This window comes from Montipora foliosa, chromosome 2 (genome assembly GCF_036669935.1).
Source record: "Montipora foliosa isolate CH-2021 chromosome 2, ASM3666993v2, whole genome shotgun sequence".
NCBI lineage: Eukaryota > Metazoa > Cnidaria > Anthozoa > Scleractinia > Acroporidae > Montipora > Montipora foliosa.
In genome coordinates this window covers 23,633,491-23,651,611 of record NC_090870.1, presented here as the reverse complement: position 1 = coordinate 23,651,611, position 18,121 = coordinate 23,633,491, and the positions used below count along the sequence as shown (strand labels likewise).

The following is an 18,121-nucleotide window of genomic DNA, read 5'->3' as shown; positions in this document are numbered from 1 at the left end:
AGTGACAAGGTAGGAGACGGAAGCCAGCGTCGGGACTCTGATCGACCCAAAACAAGCACGATTTTTTCCGCGAAAATCAAATCCAGTCGCTAAATAAACACGCCAGGTTCGTGGAATAGGAATTTCTCTAAACCATGAATCCACTGAAGCATCTCCAGGTAGCAACGCGGAGCCACCAGACTCCGTAAAACTTGTAAGTTAACCTGCTAAAATGGCGGCCAGAAAGCGTGGTACTCACGAAGTGCCCAATTCAAAATGGCACTGCACTCTGGACGCCTGGTGACGAGTATAATAAGTCTCCCTCGAGGGGGGGAGTCCTTAATTGCTCAGTGAGTTTTGTTTTTAGCAATTTGGGACTCCCTCCCTCGAGGGAGACTTATTATACTCTTCACAAGGCGTCCAGAGTTCAGTGCCATTTGGAATTGGGCACTTCGTGAGCACCACGCTTTCTGGCCGCCATTTTAGCAGGTTAACTTACAAGTTTTACGGAGTCTGGTGGCTCCGCGTTGCTACCTGGAGATGCTTCAGTGGATTCATGGTTTAAAGAAATTCCTATTCCACGAACCTGGCGTGTTTATTTAGCGACTGGATTTGATTTTCGCGGAAAAAAATCGTGCTTGTTTTGGGTCGATCGGAGTCCCGACGCTGGCTTCCGTCTCCTACCTTGTCACTATATTATGAAGGAAGGTGAACGGGGACCATTTTCCCCGAAACTTCGTGTACGTATTAAAGACAACAACAGCTCACCACATGGTAAGTTTTATCGATTTTTATTACCATTTTCTAGCAAATTTTCAGACCTAAACTTCGCCTCATATGTTCTTTATATTTTAATACCTACGTGACGCACACAGTGAGCCTGGGTTACCTGTGGTAATGCATGGGTAAATTCACATTGAATCTCAAAAAAGAAAAACACAGAAAAGGAAGCGACCCACAATGGCCATAAGGTTGGGCTTTTTAATTGAGAATTTTTCGTAAAATTATCTTCTCAGGTCTTTTATCGGGATTCCCATACAAATCCTCATATTTTTGTTGGCTTTCCCTCACAATGAGCATGGGGCACCTGTGCTAAAATGTGCACTGAATACAACCTGAAAATTAAATTTTGTAGTAATTATATAAATTTATTAGGGCAACAATACACATAAGTCTAGAAAATAATAAACTTATTTACCTGAAACTGCCAGCACCTTGTGACTCTTGCATAGGTTCCACATGCAAAAATATACCCACTATTGTCAAACAGTAGTGTCTTGATGTAATTTTGGCAATTAACCTAAAACCCAAACAAAACAGAGACAAATTTTGTAATTATAGCTATCTAGAGAAGTCTGGTATTACGTGTACAAGTCCACAAAAAAGTGTTGATGTTGAAGCTAATAATTTCCAAAACTGTAATAATTATGAAAAAAGAAATGGAATATTATTTCCCTGAACCTTGAAGCTGTTTTGCACAGTGATGGAGTATTTTGTCACTTGCATTTCAACTTAATATTATCAACTTACCATACATGTCAATTTTACATGTTCAATATTACAAAAACTTCACTTATTGATCATGGCTTACCTTGGAAATTCCTCTCTTTAAACAATCCTGTAATGCTGCCTGGCTTGGTGGTAACTCGACAGACTACACAAAAATGAGAACATTTCATAAGAAAATTAAACTGGAAAACACATTTAGGGGCTTTAACTTTAAAGTGAGTATTATAATAATATTTAGCACCCCTCAAAAGTCACGGCATCTGACAGAATGCGGCAATGCAGATCTGCATAAATTATATAATTCCCTAAAATCTGTATCCTCCGCATAATCACGACATTTTCTGCATAAAACAGAAGAAATGCCTGATATTAGCATATGTTGCCTGTTTTAGACTTGCTGTTTTTTTGTTTTTTGCTTATTACTCTGTAACAGCGTAATACCGTTTTGTTTCTCTTCTTCATTTCGCAACAGCGTAATACCCTTTTTTGTTTCTTTTCACTTGCAACCTTTTTTTATCAGCTAATTGTTTAGGTAGTGGAGGGAGACAACGGAAAGGGCAGCAATGGAATTTTTCTTCCTTTGCTTTACAGAGTCTTCAATGTCGTGATTTTTTAAACGTCTCATATTGGCGTAGTTGTGTAATTTGAAAAATATCGAGCTTGATGAAGCCCGTACATTTACTCTGTAAGATGTTCATCATAACAGCGTAATAACATAATGAAAAAGTAAGATTGCAACGTTGAACAAACACGGAATGGAAAATCCTTACACAAAATATTTACGGCGTAATAGCGTAACAACTATCATGAAAAGTGTCGAGCTTGACCAAGACCGTGCATATACTCTGAAAGTGGTTCATCGTAACAGCGTAATAACGTAATGAGAAACTGAAATTGAGAAAGCGGTGTTGAACAACCATGGAATGAAACATCCCTTTAAGATGTTCATCATAATAGCGTAATAAGGTAATGAAAAACTAAGATTGCAACGTTGAACAAACACTGAATGGAAAATCCTTACACAAAATATTTACGGCGTAATAGCGTAACAACTATCATGAAAAGTGCCAAGACCGTACATATACTCTGAAAGTGGTTCATCGTAATAGCGTAATCATGTAATGAGAAACTGCAATTAAGAAAGCGGCGTTGAAAAACCATGGAATGAAACATCCCTGCTAAATTGTTGGCGTAATAGCGTAATAACTGAATAACTGCGCCTAAAAATTCCAGCTAACCAAGCCCCAACATTAACTCTGTGAAGTGTCCGTTCTATTAGCGTAACAACGTTAATTAACAACATAACTAAAGAATGCTACGTTGAACAAACATGGAATGGAATACTCCTAGTATAATGTTGGCGTAATAATGGGCAAAAACTTTCCAGCTTGACCAAGCTCCAGTAATAGCACGTTAAAATGTCCATCGTAATAGCGTAATATCGTAATGACACACACAAAGAAAGAACATAAAGATTGCGAATCGAAACAGATGGAACGGAACATTTTTACTACAATACTTGGCGTAATAGCGTAATAAATATCTGGAAAATATCTGGCGTGAAAAATGTCCATTGTAAAGCGTAATAATGTAATGAAAAGAAGAGATACAGATAGAAACGTTAAACTATCAATCATGCATGCAACGGTGCAACCCTACTTCCCGAGATCAAAATGTTTGGAGATGAAATGCACTTTAAACGACTGAGTTTATCCAAAGTGACCAACCCTGTAGAATAGCCTGACCTGGCTCAACAAACGATTTGTATGTACCGATACATGTATGTATTTACCGTAGTTATTTGGTTATAATATAAGGCGCATGGTTTTTTCAAGAAAAATCTGTCTTTGGGTGGCAAGTCAGTGCTAAAATTGGAGTGCGTCTTATAGCCAAGTATTTTCACGCAACAAAATCTTAAGATCACAATTTGAGAAGAACTTGCAGTTTAAACAACACAAGAAAAGGACACTAGTTGTCAAATAATAAAAAAGAATAGTGCTTTTAGAGACCTTTAGAACACTAAACGACTTCAAGAGAAAAGCAAACAAACGGAAATCTGCATCCGTGCTTCAAAAGCACGTACATGCTCAGTAACGTGATACCCATGACAACAATACAATGGTTCGAACCTTGTTTCGAATTCCGAGAATTGTGTTTGTCGCTCGCATGGAAAGTTTCTTCTTTGAACAAACAGTATGGAGATAAAACACCTTCATCATTCATCCAGCCTTACTTGTGCACTGAAATTTGCATCCTTGGTGGTGTGTTGATATTCAGCTGTTGAACACCTTTGAATATGACTTTCGTTGGGAGTCTCAAGACTGAACTCTGACTATTTATTAAGTCGGAAGGTTCAAATGAAAGTGTATGCGTTGTATGTTTATCATTTCAGGTGTCAACTTTTAGCTTTTGTTTTTACGTATATCATTAAATGCGTGACTTTTTCACTTTGTTTACGTTAACAAAAAGAGCTTGTATGCCAATTGTGTAAGGATAATTGTTCTCAAATTAAATTCATCACATCTTTTTGATAACTCAATTTTTTGGTGCGTCTTATAACCGAGTATTTTCGCGTTATTTTCAGTTTGAGAACTTAGCTTGATTAAATTGCTAAGTTTGGGTGCGCCTTATAATCAAGTGTGCCTTATAACCGAATAACTACGGTAGACGGGTTTGTGGCTTTTGAATATTTATGATGCCGTTAGTTGTCATTTTCCCTCATAAAGGGAAGAAAGGCTGGTGACGTGCGGCGATCTCGTCCCACAACTGAAACACTCGGCCAATGAGGGTGCAGAATGTAATACGATTGCCATCAAGCTATAACGGCTAAGCCACAAATCTAGCTGAACGCATGGGAAGATTATAGAAAGCAGAACATTATTTGGAATTTATTGGCCATAAATCGCTGTCTGGTCCCGGAGAGGCATTGATGTGATAGGAAATTTATCTGGCCTTAAGGCTGTGGTGTTTTGATGGCGATTCGGACCATTGCTTTTTGATACAAGAGCAATTTGTGGGACAAGATCACCACGAGTCACCAGCTTTTCTTCTCTTTATGAGGAAAAATGACAACTAAATTCGAAAGCCACAAACCTGTCTAAAACGGACACAAGTTTGCCCTGCAATTGCACAGAAAAGACGAGGACAACTGTACATAGAGGAGTGCAGTTTGTTTCTACATTTACAGCTTATTTTAGCATTTATAAGTTCAAAGTTAATTTTCCCATACAAAGTATACCAACCTTGGGCTGCCTGTGCTTCTCCAGATATTTTAATTGCAAAGGGAAAAAATTCAATGGTTGCAATTTCGAGTCCTGATTTGTACCATAAGCATGTAAATACATCGGACGGGCCCACTTATTAGTTTCATAAAGTGTTTAAATTTCCGCATAATCAACGCATGTTTACGCATAATATGGCCAAATTTCTGCATAATCTTTAATTTTTTTCCGCATCCTATCACAAGCCCAGAAAAGTGTAACTTACATGTAGTTCCCACCCCCTTGAGAGACGAAAGTCTTGTTTCTAGGCGTGGATGAGATTCTCGTCTCATGAGACAAGTGCCTCGTCTCTAGAGACAAGACTTGTCTAGGAACCAAAATAATGCTCATTATTCTAAGTTCTGGTTAATTGCTGCTTGATTACAAAATTTGTTTTGCATGGTATAAATTTCAAATAGCTTTAATATAAATATCAGGTCATCAAATTTATAAGAAACCTTTCACATTAATTTCAAAGGAACTGTTTTAAAATACTCACATCATTTTGAATTGATGACAACTTCATGCTGGATATTTCAAGTCTGAAGAGGACATTCCTAGAAACATTTGGAAATCATCATAATATAACACAAAGTGCACTTTCGCAATAAGATTTTTTTTTTTTGCACTGAGCTTGCCTGCTTTGGTCACGCAAGCGAGCTGAGGGGAGAATGCTGATTGAACATAGATACAGAGACTGCACGATCTTCTGTAACAGATGCATTCAGAATCTCCCGTTGCACCAGCAGCAGAAAATTCAGATTGGTCCGTTGACAATGGACCACTTCCAGATTTTTTTGATGAGTTACCCCGGTAATTACAGTACTTCTTGTCAGGTTATGACGCCAATCTGTCTTCGATTTTCCCTGGGAAAGGAGAATCACAATGTTGCTTTTTCAGTTTCGATCAAATGGCTATCACATTGAACCCAAACAAAAACAGAAACTTTCTGTCAAAGCTCTCCTATCCGGCAAGTATGTTATCGCTGTGCTACCAACTGGTTTCGGCAAGATCATTTTTTATGAGAGTTTTGTAATCTTAAAGGATACAAGTGACCCAAATCACATGCCATCTATCCTGGGAAATAGTTCCTTGTCGCATCATCACCAAGACCAGATTCAGTAAACGATTATTTATGGGTAGTTGCCTTTGAGAAGAAGGACATGGCTTCAAAAAAGTATTTTAGTCATCTCTTCTGCAGAACAAGCTCTGTATTCTGACCTCACTGATTTTTTGATAGATGATGAATCGTCCGTTCTAAATGTTCGGCTTCTATAATCTTCCCATGCTAGATGTGTGGCTACGGCCGTTATAGCTTGATGGCAATCATATTACATTCTGCACTCTCATTGGCCAATTTGAAACACTATCCACATGCAATAATTAGACTGCCCATGAGAGTGCAGAATGTAATATGATTGCCATCAAGCCATAACGGCCATAGCCACACATCTAGCTGAGCACATGGGAAGTTTATAGAAAGCCACACGTTATTCAGAATTTATCCGCCAAAAAAAAGCTGTGTAGTCCCTGAATGGAGTTGATGTGATAAAAAATTGTTTTGGATCCCGCCCACATCATGAAGTGTAGAAGTCAGTTTTGAAGTCTTAACATATTTAACTTGTTGAATTAAATAATTAAGTCATAAAAATTGATCTCTTACACAATTTGTTTTGTTGAGAAAGAAATGGATGAAGATCTTTAATTTGGGCGACAAACTTAGAGGGCTGGGCACCCCAGCTGAATTGCTTGGCAGCCCTAATTGCTCCCTGAAATTTTCCTAGAGCACAGCCTTGAACATACAGTATCTCCCATCCTCCTCAATTTAAGAATTTTTTTTCATTTTCTTTCTTTTAAACTCACAAATGATGCAACAATCTTAGCAACCTTTGATTCAAGGGTGCTCATTCAGATAAAATCTGTGATCCAGTCAGCTCCACAGTAAAATGAAATAGAAAATGGACAGTTAAATGTTAATTATTAATAAAATACATGTAACAACTCACATAGCACCAGCAATTAGTCTGTCATTTGTTTGATCAATAAGGATTCTTTCTACTCGTGATAATTTTGTTCCATTGGAGGGAAATCTAAGACAATCTAAAAAAAAAACAAGCCGGAAGTTAACTTTAATAAGTATACTCTCCATGTGATTGTATAAGGCCTTAAACACAACATCAAACATGACACATGCAGACATAACAGCTGACTGTATCTTGAAAACTACAAACATGCAGTCCAGGTTTTAAACCATAACCCTTGCAAGACAACAGGTAGTCAACAGTGAAGTGCAAGATACAACAATGTACATGTTATGCCCTAAACAGGACATCAAACTTTGCATGCTCAATACTTTAAGTATTATAATTCTACAATGTGCAACCTTATCAACCACATGAATCAATACCTTTTTTCAGCTGTCAATAACTGCCTCGCAAAGTGGAGGTTGGGTGCCTGAGACATCCAGGAGCTTCCACTATTGGCAGCCAGCTCCTAGATGGAGACCGCTCCCATGGCTGGCAAATCCAGGCAACCCAGCCATGAGCCTCCATGCAGAGGGAGAAAGCAGGCACCCGTCACACTGATAAAACAGTGGAAAGAAAGGGAGGGACAGGGGAGGGGAGACAGCCTCTAAGGAGTCCCCACACTCAGGAAAACGCTAACGCTCAGAAAACGCCGACTAAAATGCCAACAAAACTGCTACAACGCCCTATGGACCAAGAACACAAAGAATCCTGGCACATGGGCAGATCTAACAAACCGCTGACCGCGAAGGTAAAACTTCTGCTCCTAGTTGTTAACTTCGTTAAATTGCATTTATCTGCATTTAACAACTGCCTCGCAACGTGGAGGTTGGGTGCCAGAGACATCCAGGAGCTTCCATTATTGGCAGCCAGCTCCTAGATGGAGACCGCTCCCATGGCTGGCAAATCCAGGCAACCCAGCCATGAGCCCCCACTCCAAGCCAGAGGACCTCCGAGCAGGCTTGGCATTGCTTGGAGAAAAGGGGGGCTCATGACCAGGGACGCCAGAGCCCCAAAGAAAAATGCCCAAATCCGAAGGCACCCAGAAGACCAGCCCAAATGAAGGGTAGAGGAGCTCATACCTGCTAAGCAAGTTGTCCTGCAACAGAAAGGATGGTTTCCACTGGAGTACGCACATATAACAAGTAAGCTTCACTAGACCAACGCCCCATAGTCTTAATGAGATGGTCAGGAAGGCCCGTCATGGCAGCAGTAGTTGCAGCTCTAATTCTAAAACTATGGCCTGAGAACATTCCTGGGATACGTGCTGATTGTAGGGTAGTTGGAAGAAAGGAAGACAGCTGAGACCTGGAGAGAGGAGTGCCATTCTGGTAAATAAAGAGACCTCTGGTGCCTGGCCCACGGAGATGAAGGTAGTTTGTCAAGGAAACCACTGGACAGAGAGGGAAGGAACCACAACCCAGGAAAATAAAACAGCCCTTTCGGAAGGGGTCAGTCTTTGAACACTTGATAAAGACCCTGAAACTCTGAGGATTTGTGGAGGAATCTACTTGGACATCAGCCATTGTCAAGTGCAAAGTAGGATCAAAAGTTCCATTCACTGTAAATTCACCAGCTCTGAGGAATCCGAAGAAGCCAAGGCAGCAGGCAGCCCAAAGCATAACTTAAATTATTGGGATTAGTAAAATCCAATGACTGATGTAGCACTGACATAAGATCTGCTGTGACTGGCCGGCGCTGAGGCAGATTAGAACCCTGGTGTCATTTGATCCCCTGCAAGAGACGTTGGAGTTGAAGACAATTGGTGAGTGGGTCTGGGATGCCGTAGTCAATGTGTAAAGACCGGACTGCTGATAAGTAGACTTTAATGGAATGGAAGTATGGTGAAGCCGATCAGCCAAGTGGGCAGAGAAGCGCATCAAAGTTTGTTCATTAGCAGGTAGCAGCGGCTGATTCCAATTAGAGGGCGAGTCCTGGCTACAGAATTCTAAGAACCGGCATTGTGCCGAGCCATAATTATACTTGACGAGTGGATGGAGCCAAGCCATTAGCTAAGTAGAAATGGCATTTGTCTGTCAAATTACAGGAAGCTGAGCCAGCAGTGATGGTGGGATAGGGGTTGCTGCCGGTGCTGCATGTGGTGCGAGATGATGGAAACGCTGAAAGTCAAAATGGGATATTAAAAAGGTATCAGCAATGCAATTGTCTCTACCAGCCCTATGGGAGGCAGTAAAGGCAAAGGAATGACGAGCTGCACCGAGAGAAAGGTAATGAAGAAGAACCATCATGTTTGGATCCTTAGAGGTGGACGAACATAGCACGATGACCACTGCCATATTGTAAGAACAAAACTCCACACGTTTTGCAGCCCAACAGTGGCCCCATAAATGGAATGCAACAACCACAGGAAACAACTCCTTGTATGCATTCGACAAAGGCTTCTGACTAGAGGACCATTCACCAACAAACCACTCATTATCAAAAATGGCGCCATATCCCAGTGCACCTGCAGCATCTGAAGAGATGTGAAACTCTGCTAAGGGAGCACAGTGTGGGGATAGCAGGAAACTAAACCCATCCCAAGAATGGAAGAATTCACGCCACCAGGAGAGGTCTAAGAGGAAATCTTGGTTGAGCCTAATTGGATGGTCATCCCGTCCAAAAGCTGACAGCAAGTTAATCATACGCCGTAGAAAGGTGCGACCCTGGGGGATTACCTTTATACAAGCGTGTTGGAGATTGCAGATAAGAGATTCCAACTCTTTCCTTGTCCAATGCTGTTTTAGTGACCAGGATTCCAGAAGAGCGGCAATGTGATCAAACTTGTCCTGTGGATGGCGAGCCTGTAGCGTCATTGAGTCCAGCTCAATACCAAGTACCATCAAACAAGTGGAGGGTCCCTCAAATTAATCTGGTTGAAGAGGAATGCCCCACTCCAAAAACAATTGAAAACACGTATTGACATTATTCTGGCAAGCTGGAGAGTTAGGAGGGCCCAAAGTGTGAAAGCTGAGCGTAAGCCAAAAGGAAGCGCTAAATCAATGAAGTACTTCGCCCGCCACTTCATGATGATGATGATGATGAACTTTATTAATGTGTCGAGAATCTCTAGCACATACATTGTAGCACTAATAGGTGACACAAAAATAAAATAATCTAGGATAACAATGCTAAAAATAGTAAAAGCTAGGGAAACTAAAAAGAAATGTAAAACCTATTTACAAATAAAATTTTGCTTAATGACACAAGAGTCTATTACAAAGCATACAATCGCTGCAGCCATCATCAGTTATGACAGTCAGGTCTATTCTTCTGATTTTAGTCTTAAATCTGTGCAGACTATCTTCAGTACACAATTCTTTTGTATAAGTTTCAACCAGAGGAAAGGGCCAAAGTATCTTATCGAATGCTTTCCATATTTAGTCGTATTAAAACGAGGCACTTTGAAATCAGAGTTTCTTAAAGAATATCTCCTATGATCACAGTTTGCATTCACTATAAAAAGTTCTTGTATTTGACTTGGGAGTAGGTTCTTTTTTGCCTTGAACATGAGGACTGCAATTTCCTGAAGCCTTCTGTTGATCAGTGAAGGGAGTTCAGCCAGACTCAGCAGCTCGTCATAGGAGGCTGATTCATTGTTGAAAACTACTTTCAGGGCTCTCTCTTGTAATCTTTCAACTTTACGTTTGTCTGAGGCTCTGCAGAAGTGCCAGATAGTACTGAAGTACGTCAGGTGAGGCAAGATGGCAGCTTTGTAAAGTAGTAATTTACATGAGTGGGTATAAGCTTTCTTAGACGTCTTAAAACTCCTACCTGTTGGCTAGCCTTTTTACAAACGAAACTACAGCTGTAATATGCTCACTATAAAAATTAAGTTCAGAGTCCAGGAGTACACCGAACAATTTGATGCATGGATTTCAATTGTTCTACATGTATGTTAGTCCCATCTATATGCAGGTTTAGGAGTTTATACTGTGTCATGTCCTGCTACCTGGAGGGATGAGCACTGAAGAGAATCCATGAGTAGAGAGTGAAAGCTTTAACCCATGTTACTATCTTGGTGATCTCTTGGATTTGTTTTTTGGAGCAAGTTACAAGAGGTTTCCCATCCAGATAAGTTTGGGCAGTGCTCGACCTTAGTGTCTTGTAAATGTTGTTTCGATGTGTTCCTCGCAATGTTTCGATGGGGAAAACAGATAGTCCAATGCGAGGACTGAGGCGAGAAGACTAAAAAAAGCTGAGGTTGGGACTGGGCACTAAGGAACTCCCAGCCCACCATCTTTGTCTCGACCTCCCGTGTTATTATCATGAAGAGATTAGAGGCCTAGAAAAGGGATGAACTAGTAGCTTATTTGCTTTTTTTTTTCTTCCACAATACATACTTCGCTCTACTTCTATGTATTGAGCACGGTTCTATGTCACACTTACTTATACATACCGGTATATATACATACTACTATGACTATTGTTGGATTTCCAGCCTTGTTGATTCAAATACAATTTGTTATTAGGTGGTAGCCTATGAATCATCCTCCGATGATCTGATGTACGTCCTGTTCCTGAATGTTAAACGCCAGGGAACCCCCCGTGGCTAACTAATAACCTCACTGATTGCTCTATTGCCAGCAGGGTTGTCATGATGGTGAAAGTTGACACAAAAAATGTAAAATTTTTTTCAAGTGTATCGGCACTGTACATTTAATGTCTGACTCATATTTTACTTTATTAAATTGTGAGTTAGCCTGGTCAGTGTCTGTCACTCTTCTTTCATTGGCTCTCTGCCAGTGGTATATAATTACCAAGTTTCATGATGACATCAATGAAATTTAATTGTAAAAAGATATTGCAAATAATATTGCCATGCTGCAATCAGGAAGGACTACCACAGATTTACTCAGGACTAGTAGATTTTCAGTTCAAGTAGTCCAAGGACAAGCAATCTAAAAAGTTAAGGTCGAGCACTGATCCTGGACCAACCACAAACGGCCTATGAAGCGATGACGTGGCCCAAGGCACTACCGTGGAGGGGACTGAAGAACCCAACGAAAACGATGATGTTAAACGCTGGATGGAGGTGGACAGTGATCCGCTCGCGGCACCACACGCATCCAACAAAGATGGCGCCCCGACGATAGCCAGGGTGGACAATGCAGAATTACCTAACGTGCAACAAGTGGAGACAAAGGAAGACGTTACCCGTGGATGAACCTGATGGAAAGACAGCCATGGAGAACTGGCAATGGAAGTAGATGAAGTCATGCTTGAAACCAAGATTCCCGCCAAAAAGCGTGTTGTCAAGTCAGAAGACGTAGAGTGACTTTGCAAAGCCGCCAAAATCTGAGATAATGAATCTCCTAAAGCCTGTGAAAAGGCCTGAGTAAGATCCTGCTGTGACAGGGTGAAAGTACATGTAGGAGCCATGGTCACCGGAACTGCAGGAGTCAATAATGAGTTTGTACCCGAAGATGGAGCCGAAGATGAAGGTTGGTCAGAATCCAACATGGCGGCCACACTAATGTTTGTAGAATGCCCTGGAATACGAGTCATTTGAAAGGCCCAGCGGAAGAAACACTCGCAGAAAAACTTGTGATAAAAACAAGAAAACAACCTAGGTGTCCAAGGAGTCCCTACGCTCAGGAAAATACTAATGCTCAGAAAACGCTGACTATACCAGGGTATAGACGAAAATGAAAAGATGAGGTTGGCCTTCGGGCAAGCTGTTACTTGAGGCTACTAGCCCGAAGGTCTGAGGAGTTAGCCCGAAATTAAATTGTTTCTAAAGAATAATTAGATTTATTAATTATGCAAAATACAAGTAATGATACCAAGCATAGATATAAACTAATTCTTCGAAGCAGGTTTTTAGCCAGGATTTTGAAAGTGGGAGTCCAAATTTTATGTGGGCCTTCGGCCCACATAGCATGGCACCTGCGGCGCCATGCAGCGCCATGCTCCTAGGGGGATCATGCTCCCCCACAAAATTTTGAAAAATTGAAGCCTCTTAGACGTGATTTCCGCGATTCTGACTGCTGTAAACGTCTTTCAATTTACCTATTAAACCACTGTTTTTCTTTGATATTTTACTAAGCTATCCTTCCCTCAACTTACCTTGTTTAACATTGAATTATATTTGGGATCAGAACTCCAGTTGTTATGAAGAGTGATTGAAATTTGAAGTTGTCAAGCCATGATTTACACGAAAGAACAGATATGCATGGCTTTGTTGGTCGAACTGCATTCTGGTCTACAATCTTTAACTATTCACCTACTATTAGTATTCCTAAAGCAATATTACGATGATTGGACATGTTATTACACCAATGGCTATTTTGTTGTAATGCCCGCCAGATTTCGCTTGAACAGAGCAGAATACAATCAAGCGATTACAATAACATTTGCAGCCGTGAGATCGTCTTACTGAGTTGGAAGGCGCATGATCTTTGACTCATATCCTCATAAATAATCACCAATGTGCGTATTTATTTGTAGCAGCCGGCAAAGTAGCCTGGGGATGACTTGGTAAGTCAATATCAATGAACAGTGGCTTTGCCTGTGAAATCGCTTCACTCAACTTTGATTCAATTGATCAAAACAGAAAGGAAACTCGCTAAAAAAGTGTTAATATAGAAGAAAAATACGACAGCAATACTAAAACAACCCTTGAGAGCAAAAAGAAATGTAAGTTTTATTAATTTATAGACACTGTTTTGTTACATTAAGCACAGAAGCTCGTAAATGGCCGCCCAAAACAGGTCGTCGAAAATCTCCCATTTCTGAGAACTGGCCGTCCTTTGGACGGCTGGATGGCCGCCTGGCTAAAAGCCTGCTTCGAAGTATTTTGATTCTTGAATGTGATTTTTGTTTTAACTTCAATCTCAAATTAAACAATTTTATTAATGTAACAGAAATGACCAGTTTTTACACCTGGCCACTAAAAGTTGCAGTTACAACTTACATCAAGATTTAATTTTGTGGACGAGAATTCCAAATACAGTCATGTGATCTAATCTTGTGATGCAAAACATGATCAATTGATATCGCTTAAGGCTTAACCTTTCAATAGTTTGCCCAGTGTATTAACCATAAAACAGTTGAACAGTGAGCTATAGGAAATATTTCAGTTCCTTGTTTGTACTGCTAACATGTAGGAGGTTCTCGGAATGAACATCATCTACAAATTTGCTGAAAGTTTGGGAATGCCTATAGTCAATTTGAATTCAATATCTACCGAATGCGTCTCTTTGTCGTCTGCCCGATTGCAATTTGCACATAATCAATGCAGTTAACGCACATGTATGAAAATTGTTTCGCTTTGTAAGACCAGAAAGTTTTTATAAATCACAATTGACTGTTTCAGAGTAACATTTTATTCAAACATAGGTGAAATAGTAAAGGAAAAATAACCTCTCAATTCGAATGGGTTCGTTCAGATTTGGATTTTTTCAACAAAACGCACCTAAATTTCCGAGAAAATCCACTGCACCATGACTTGGCTGGAATTTAATTTGGGATTTGCTCTGACGAAGGGCTAACGCTCAAAATGTCAGCTTTTAGAATCTCTGTACAGTGGCCAATTTAAATTATCAACTCCGTTGATAAAACCATACTTTTGTATACACTGTACTATGTAACTTTCATTACCGACGCAGAACCACTGTGACAGTTTCTTTACAAACTACCCCCTTCATGGAATGTCTCGCACTGCATGCTGTCAGTCGGAAAAAATTGTCATTTCAAAAAATATACTTAAAAGTAAAGTAACCGTATTTAACGTCGTAACAGTAATTCGTCGTAACAGTAATTCAACTGACAAACCTGAGGTCGACGGTGCGCTCATTTTACGGCCCCCTCTCCATCAGTGCTCCGTTTTACAGGTATTTAAAGCTACTTAGCTCCACAGAAAGGAAAAAAGTCGAAACAAGGATGCGAGATCCAGGAATCGAACTCAGGACCTCTTGCACCAAGGCCGCGCACTTACCGACTGTGGCATAATTGCTCCGTACGATACTTCGGTTGCTTATGTAAGCAGAAAAAGTCATGACATTATTTACAGACACAACTAAAATGCGGCGCAAAACGTGGTCACGCTACAATAATTTGGCCTCATAACGTTATCATTTTCTCTCAGGAGCTTTCTGCTACACACTTTTTGGTATAAAAGCTCAATTAATCATCAGAAAAGAGGAACCAATGGTGCTTGCCCATCGGGCAAGCTACGATAAGAAAACGCTAGCCCAACAAGTCATTCCACTAGCCCCGGGCTATCGGACAGCACTTTCGTTGCGCTCTGCTACACATGTGTAAAAACGCCAACAAAACTGCTACAACGCCCTATGACCAAGAACACGAAGAATCCTGGCGCATGCGCAGATCTAACAAACCGCTGACCGTGAAGGTATTTAAAACTTGTGCTCCTAGTTGTTAACTCTGTTGAATTGCATTTAACCAGAAACCCATAAGGGTTGAAACGTGTAACGGCCCCTTGTGTGCTTGGAAACAAGCTTCTGAATATTCGATTTGCTAAGTACCATATTTGGAACAACAAGAGCGAGGGGTTTCCAAATATGGTACTTAGCAATGAAACATTCAACCAATCAGTTCGCACTGAATATTCGGAAGCTGTGAACGCGCGTTACACGTTTCAACCCTTATGGGTTTCTGATTTAACTGCATTAATTGTAAATTTTACCTCTGCAATTGCTGTATGAAAAAATGTCTGCACAGCTTAAAGCAGCAAATAAGACAGCAAAAAACAGTTCCACAAGGTACTTGTACATCATGCTACCTGTGGACTCAAAGCATTAGATCAACAAAATGAGATTTGCTTTCAGTGGGTTAAAATAAAGGTATACTCAGTGTGATAACTGAAAAGAGATTCAAGACTGAGCTGACTGATGTGTCAGTGATTAATAAAAACGATGTGTTTAAAAGTCTAAAAATGTTTCGAAGATTTTAAATACATGTATAATAATATTACGTTCCGTGGTTCTAAGCTTTACCTTACAAAAATCCTGTGTCCTTTTTATCCCTGTATTTGGCAAATATTACTTCCTGTTTTGTGGTTTCTTACAGGCCACTGTAATGATATTATTATAATCCTCTCTAAACCATAAATAGAAACGTTTTTAATATCTTGTCAAAGAAATTTCAGTTTTGAGTTTAAATTTACAGTCTGATACATTGTACAGCTTCTTTCAATGCAACTGAAAGCACTGTCAATCTTTACAGGAACTTTTTCCTTTCCTTTCAGAAACAGCAATATCTTGAATAGATTCTACACTTTCTAAAACTTCTTACTGGTAAACCCCTCTATTCCAAAACTATGCCCTCTTTAAAGATTTTCCGCATAACTTTGGGCTCCTGAGCACCAAGTAGTCAAGTGTAACTACATGTATTTTTAAATGATTCCCATGCACAGTTCCTCTCTCGCTCTCTCTCCGCTGTGCTTTATAGAAAGCAACAGTTTAATACTTTACATAATTGCTGCCGCAGCGAGTGAGCTTGAAGCGAACGAGCGAGGCAGCTCTCTAATCAGCAGAAGATTACATTATAGGGGCTTGCAATCACTTTTTCTTACCAAATGCAAGGAATTGTGGTTATGCGCAAATGGGAGATTTAGGATGCGCAGGATGCGCAGGGAACCATGTGCTTGCTTGTCTTAGCGAAGGAAGGAGAAGGTTAGTTGTTCTATGTGTAACTTGCTCCTTTTTTGGTCTTTTTGCTTTAATTCTTCATATCTTTAATAACTTTACTTATGTAAAAGTTACCTTTGCTTTATTTCAGGGTCAAATTGCTGCTTGCAATACTTGTATTAAGTTCGAGGTAAGATTTTTTAACTTGCATCTCCAAGCACGCATTATACTGCACGCTTCACCGAAGTGAGTTCTTCGGTGCCTTCTTCGGCATATGAATTGCTCCTTTCTTTCGCGTGTTGTTGCTTTTTACGCTTCTGTTACGAAAATACCGTTTGGTAATAAAACAAATATGTCTAATTGTAATTTATATTCAATTATATTCCGGCACAGTTCCTATCAACAGGGATATCAACTTTGAAAAGGTTTTTGGCTACACGGTTTTCAAAAAACGCCATCGCAATCCCCTTAAATCTTCTTCAGTTTGGCCCATCCTTGGTTCCTTTTTTATTTAATGAGCTATTTAAGTTATCCTTTGATGTTTTAATTAATTTGGTGGCCAGTTCTCATTTGCTGACTGAAGATCTTGAAACTTGTTACAAACTTCACTCTTGCTTTAGCTTGCATATAGCATTTAATTCACTGAAAGTACATGTAGTTTTTTGGTTATTTTTGCAAGGGAAATGATTGTTTCATTTTATCTTTTTTTCAGATTCCCATTGACAGATTTCCAAAGTGATAATTTTGTCTATGTTATACTTACAACAAAATGATGCTGTTAGGATGTATTCAATTTCAATTCAGTTTTATTTGACTTACACAAAATATCATATCTACAACAAAACAATTTGCTGTTAGGATGTATTCAATTTCAATTTAATTTTATTTAACTTACACAAAATATTATGTAGTCTACATAAAGTTAGATTCATAAATTTAAAAACGTTTCGTAAAAAAAATTAACTGCTTAACAGAGTACATGATGTCCCTGCAATGTCAAATTCAGAATGATAGTATATAGCTGATTTTACAACATATTTTATAGTTGCTGTGAAACACACATTTGATTTTTATAGTCTGTTGCTCTTGAACATGTAAAGTTTGTGATGAAAAAAATAACAGTTTAGCTGGGGACATCATGTTACTGAAATGTCAAATTCATATGTACACGTAGAATGTGGTTGATTTTACCACTTTGTTTAGTTGCTGCTGAAGAAAAATCTGATTTTAACAGTATATAATTATTTCAACTACCAAAAGGTCGTAAAAACGTGAGTATGTCATAAAAAAATTAACTGTAGTGTTTCACAGAGTATAATGTGACTATAATGTCAAATTCATAATAGTTTCGAGTTGATTTTACAACATTGCAAGTTGCTATTCGAGAGACAACTGATTTTCAAAACCATAATGTTGATGTGACAGAGTTCAGAGTACTTAACAAAATGTTATTTTATATATCATTTTATTAAACAGTTTTTTCGGAATGTCTATTGCTCAATGTTGATGTTTTGCCACCGTTCATTTTTTCAGGAAAACAGGTTTTTACAGGTTACAATATAGCCCCCTCTATGTACCGAAACACATCATGAAGTTCTGCTCAAAGATCCTTTTCCAATTGCCATTAAAAGTATTTATTTATTACTTTCGTCTTTTTTTGAGGACGGGGGAGGCAACATCAAATATTAATGAAGGCTGAAATAACCAAAAATTTCTAAACAAAAAATGCCACATGCACGCAATATCTATTCAAACC

At 39.4% G+C, this 18,121-nt stretch overlaps 1 protein-coding gene and 1 long non-coding RNA gene across 3 annotated transcripts in view; one reads left to right on the top strand and one right to left on the bottom strand.

Moving 5' to 3' along the window:
• Positions 1-18,121, bottom strand: part of LOC137992709 (semaphorin-1A-like) — a 62,498-nt gene that overhangs the window by 41,971 nt on the left and 2,406 nt on the right. For both annotated transcript variants that reach the window (XM_068838192.1, XM_068838193.1), the window contains exons 2-6: positions 15,423-15,518; positions 6,755-6,848; positions 5,248-5,305; positions 1,571-1,633; positions 1,178-1,279 (exon numbers count right to left, since the gene is read on the bottom strand). In XM_068838192.1, coding sequence (XP_068694293.1) covers positions 1,178-1,279; positions 1,571-1,633; positions 5,248-5,305; positions 6,755-6,848; positions 15,423-15,513 — 408 coding nt within the window. In that variant the 5' untranslated portion in view covers positions 15,514-15,518. The remainder of the gene's footprint in view (positions 1-1,177; positions 1,280-1,570; positions 1,634-5,247; positions 5,306-6,754; positions 6,849-15,422; positions 15,519-18,121) is intronic.
• On the top strand, positions 15,876-17,852 carry LOC137990583 (uncharacterized). Its single transcript, XR_011121520.1, has 3 exons — positions 15,876-16,410; positions 16,517-16,555; positions 17,078-17,852. It is a non-coding gene; the product is annotated as an uncharacterized lncRNA (long non-coding RNA).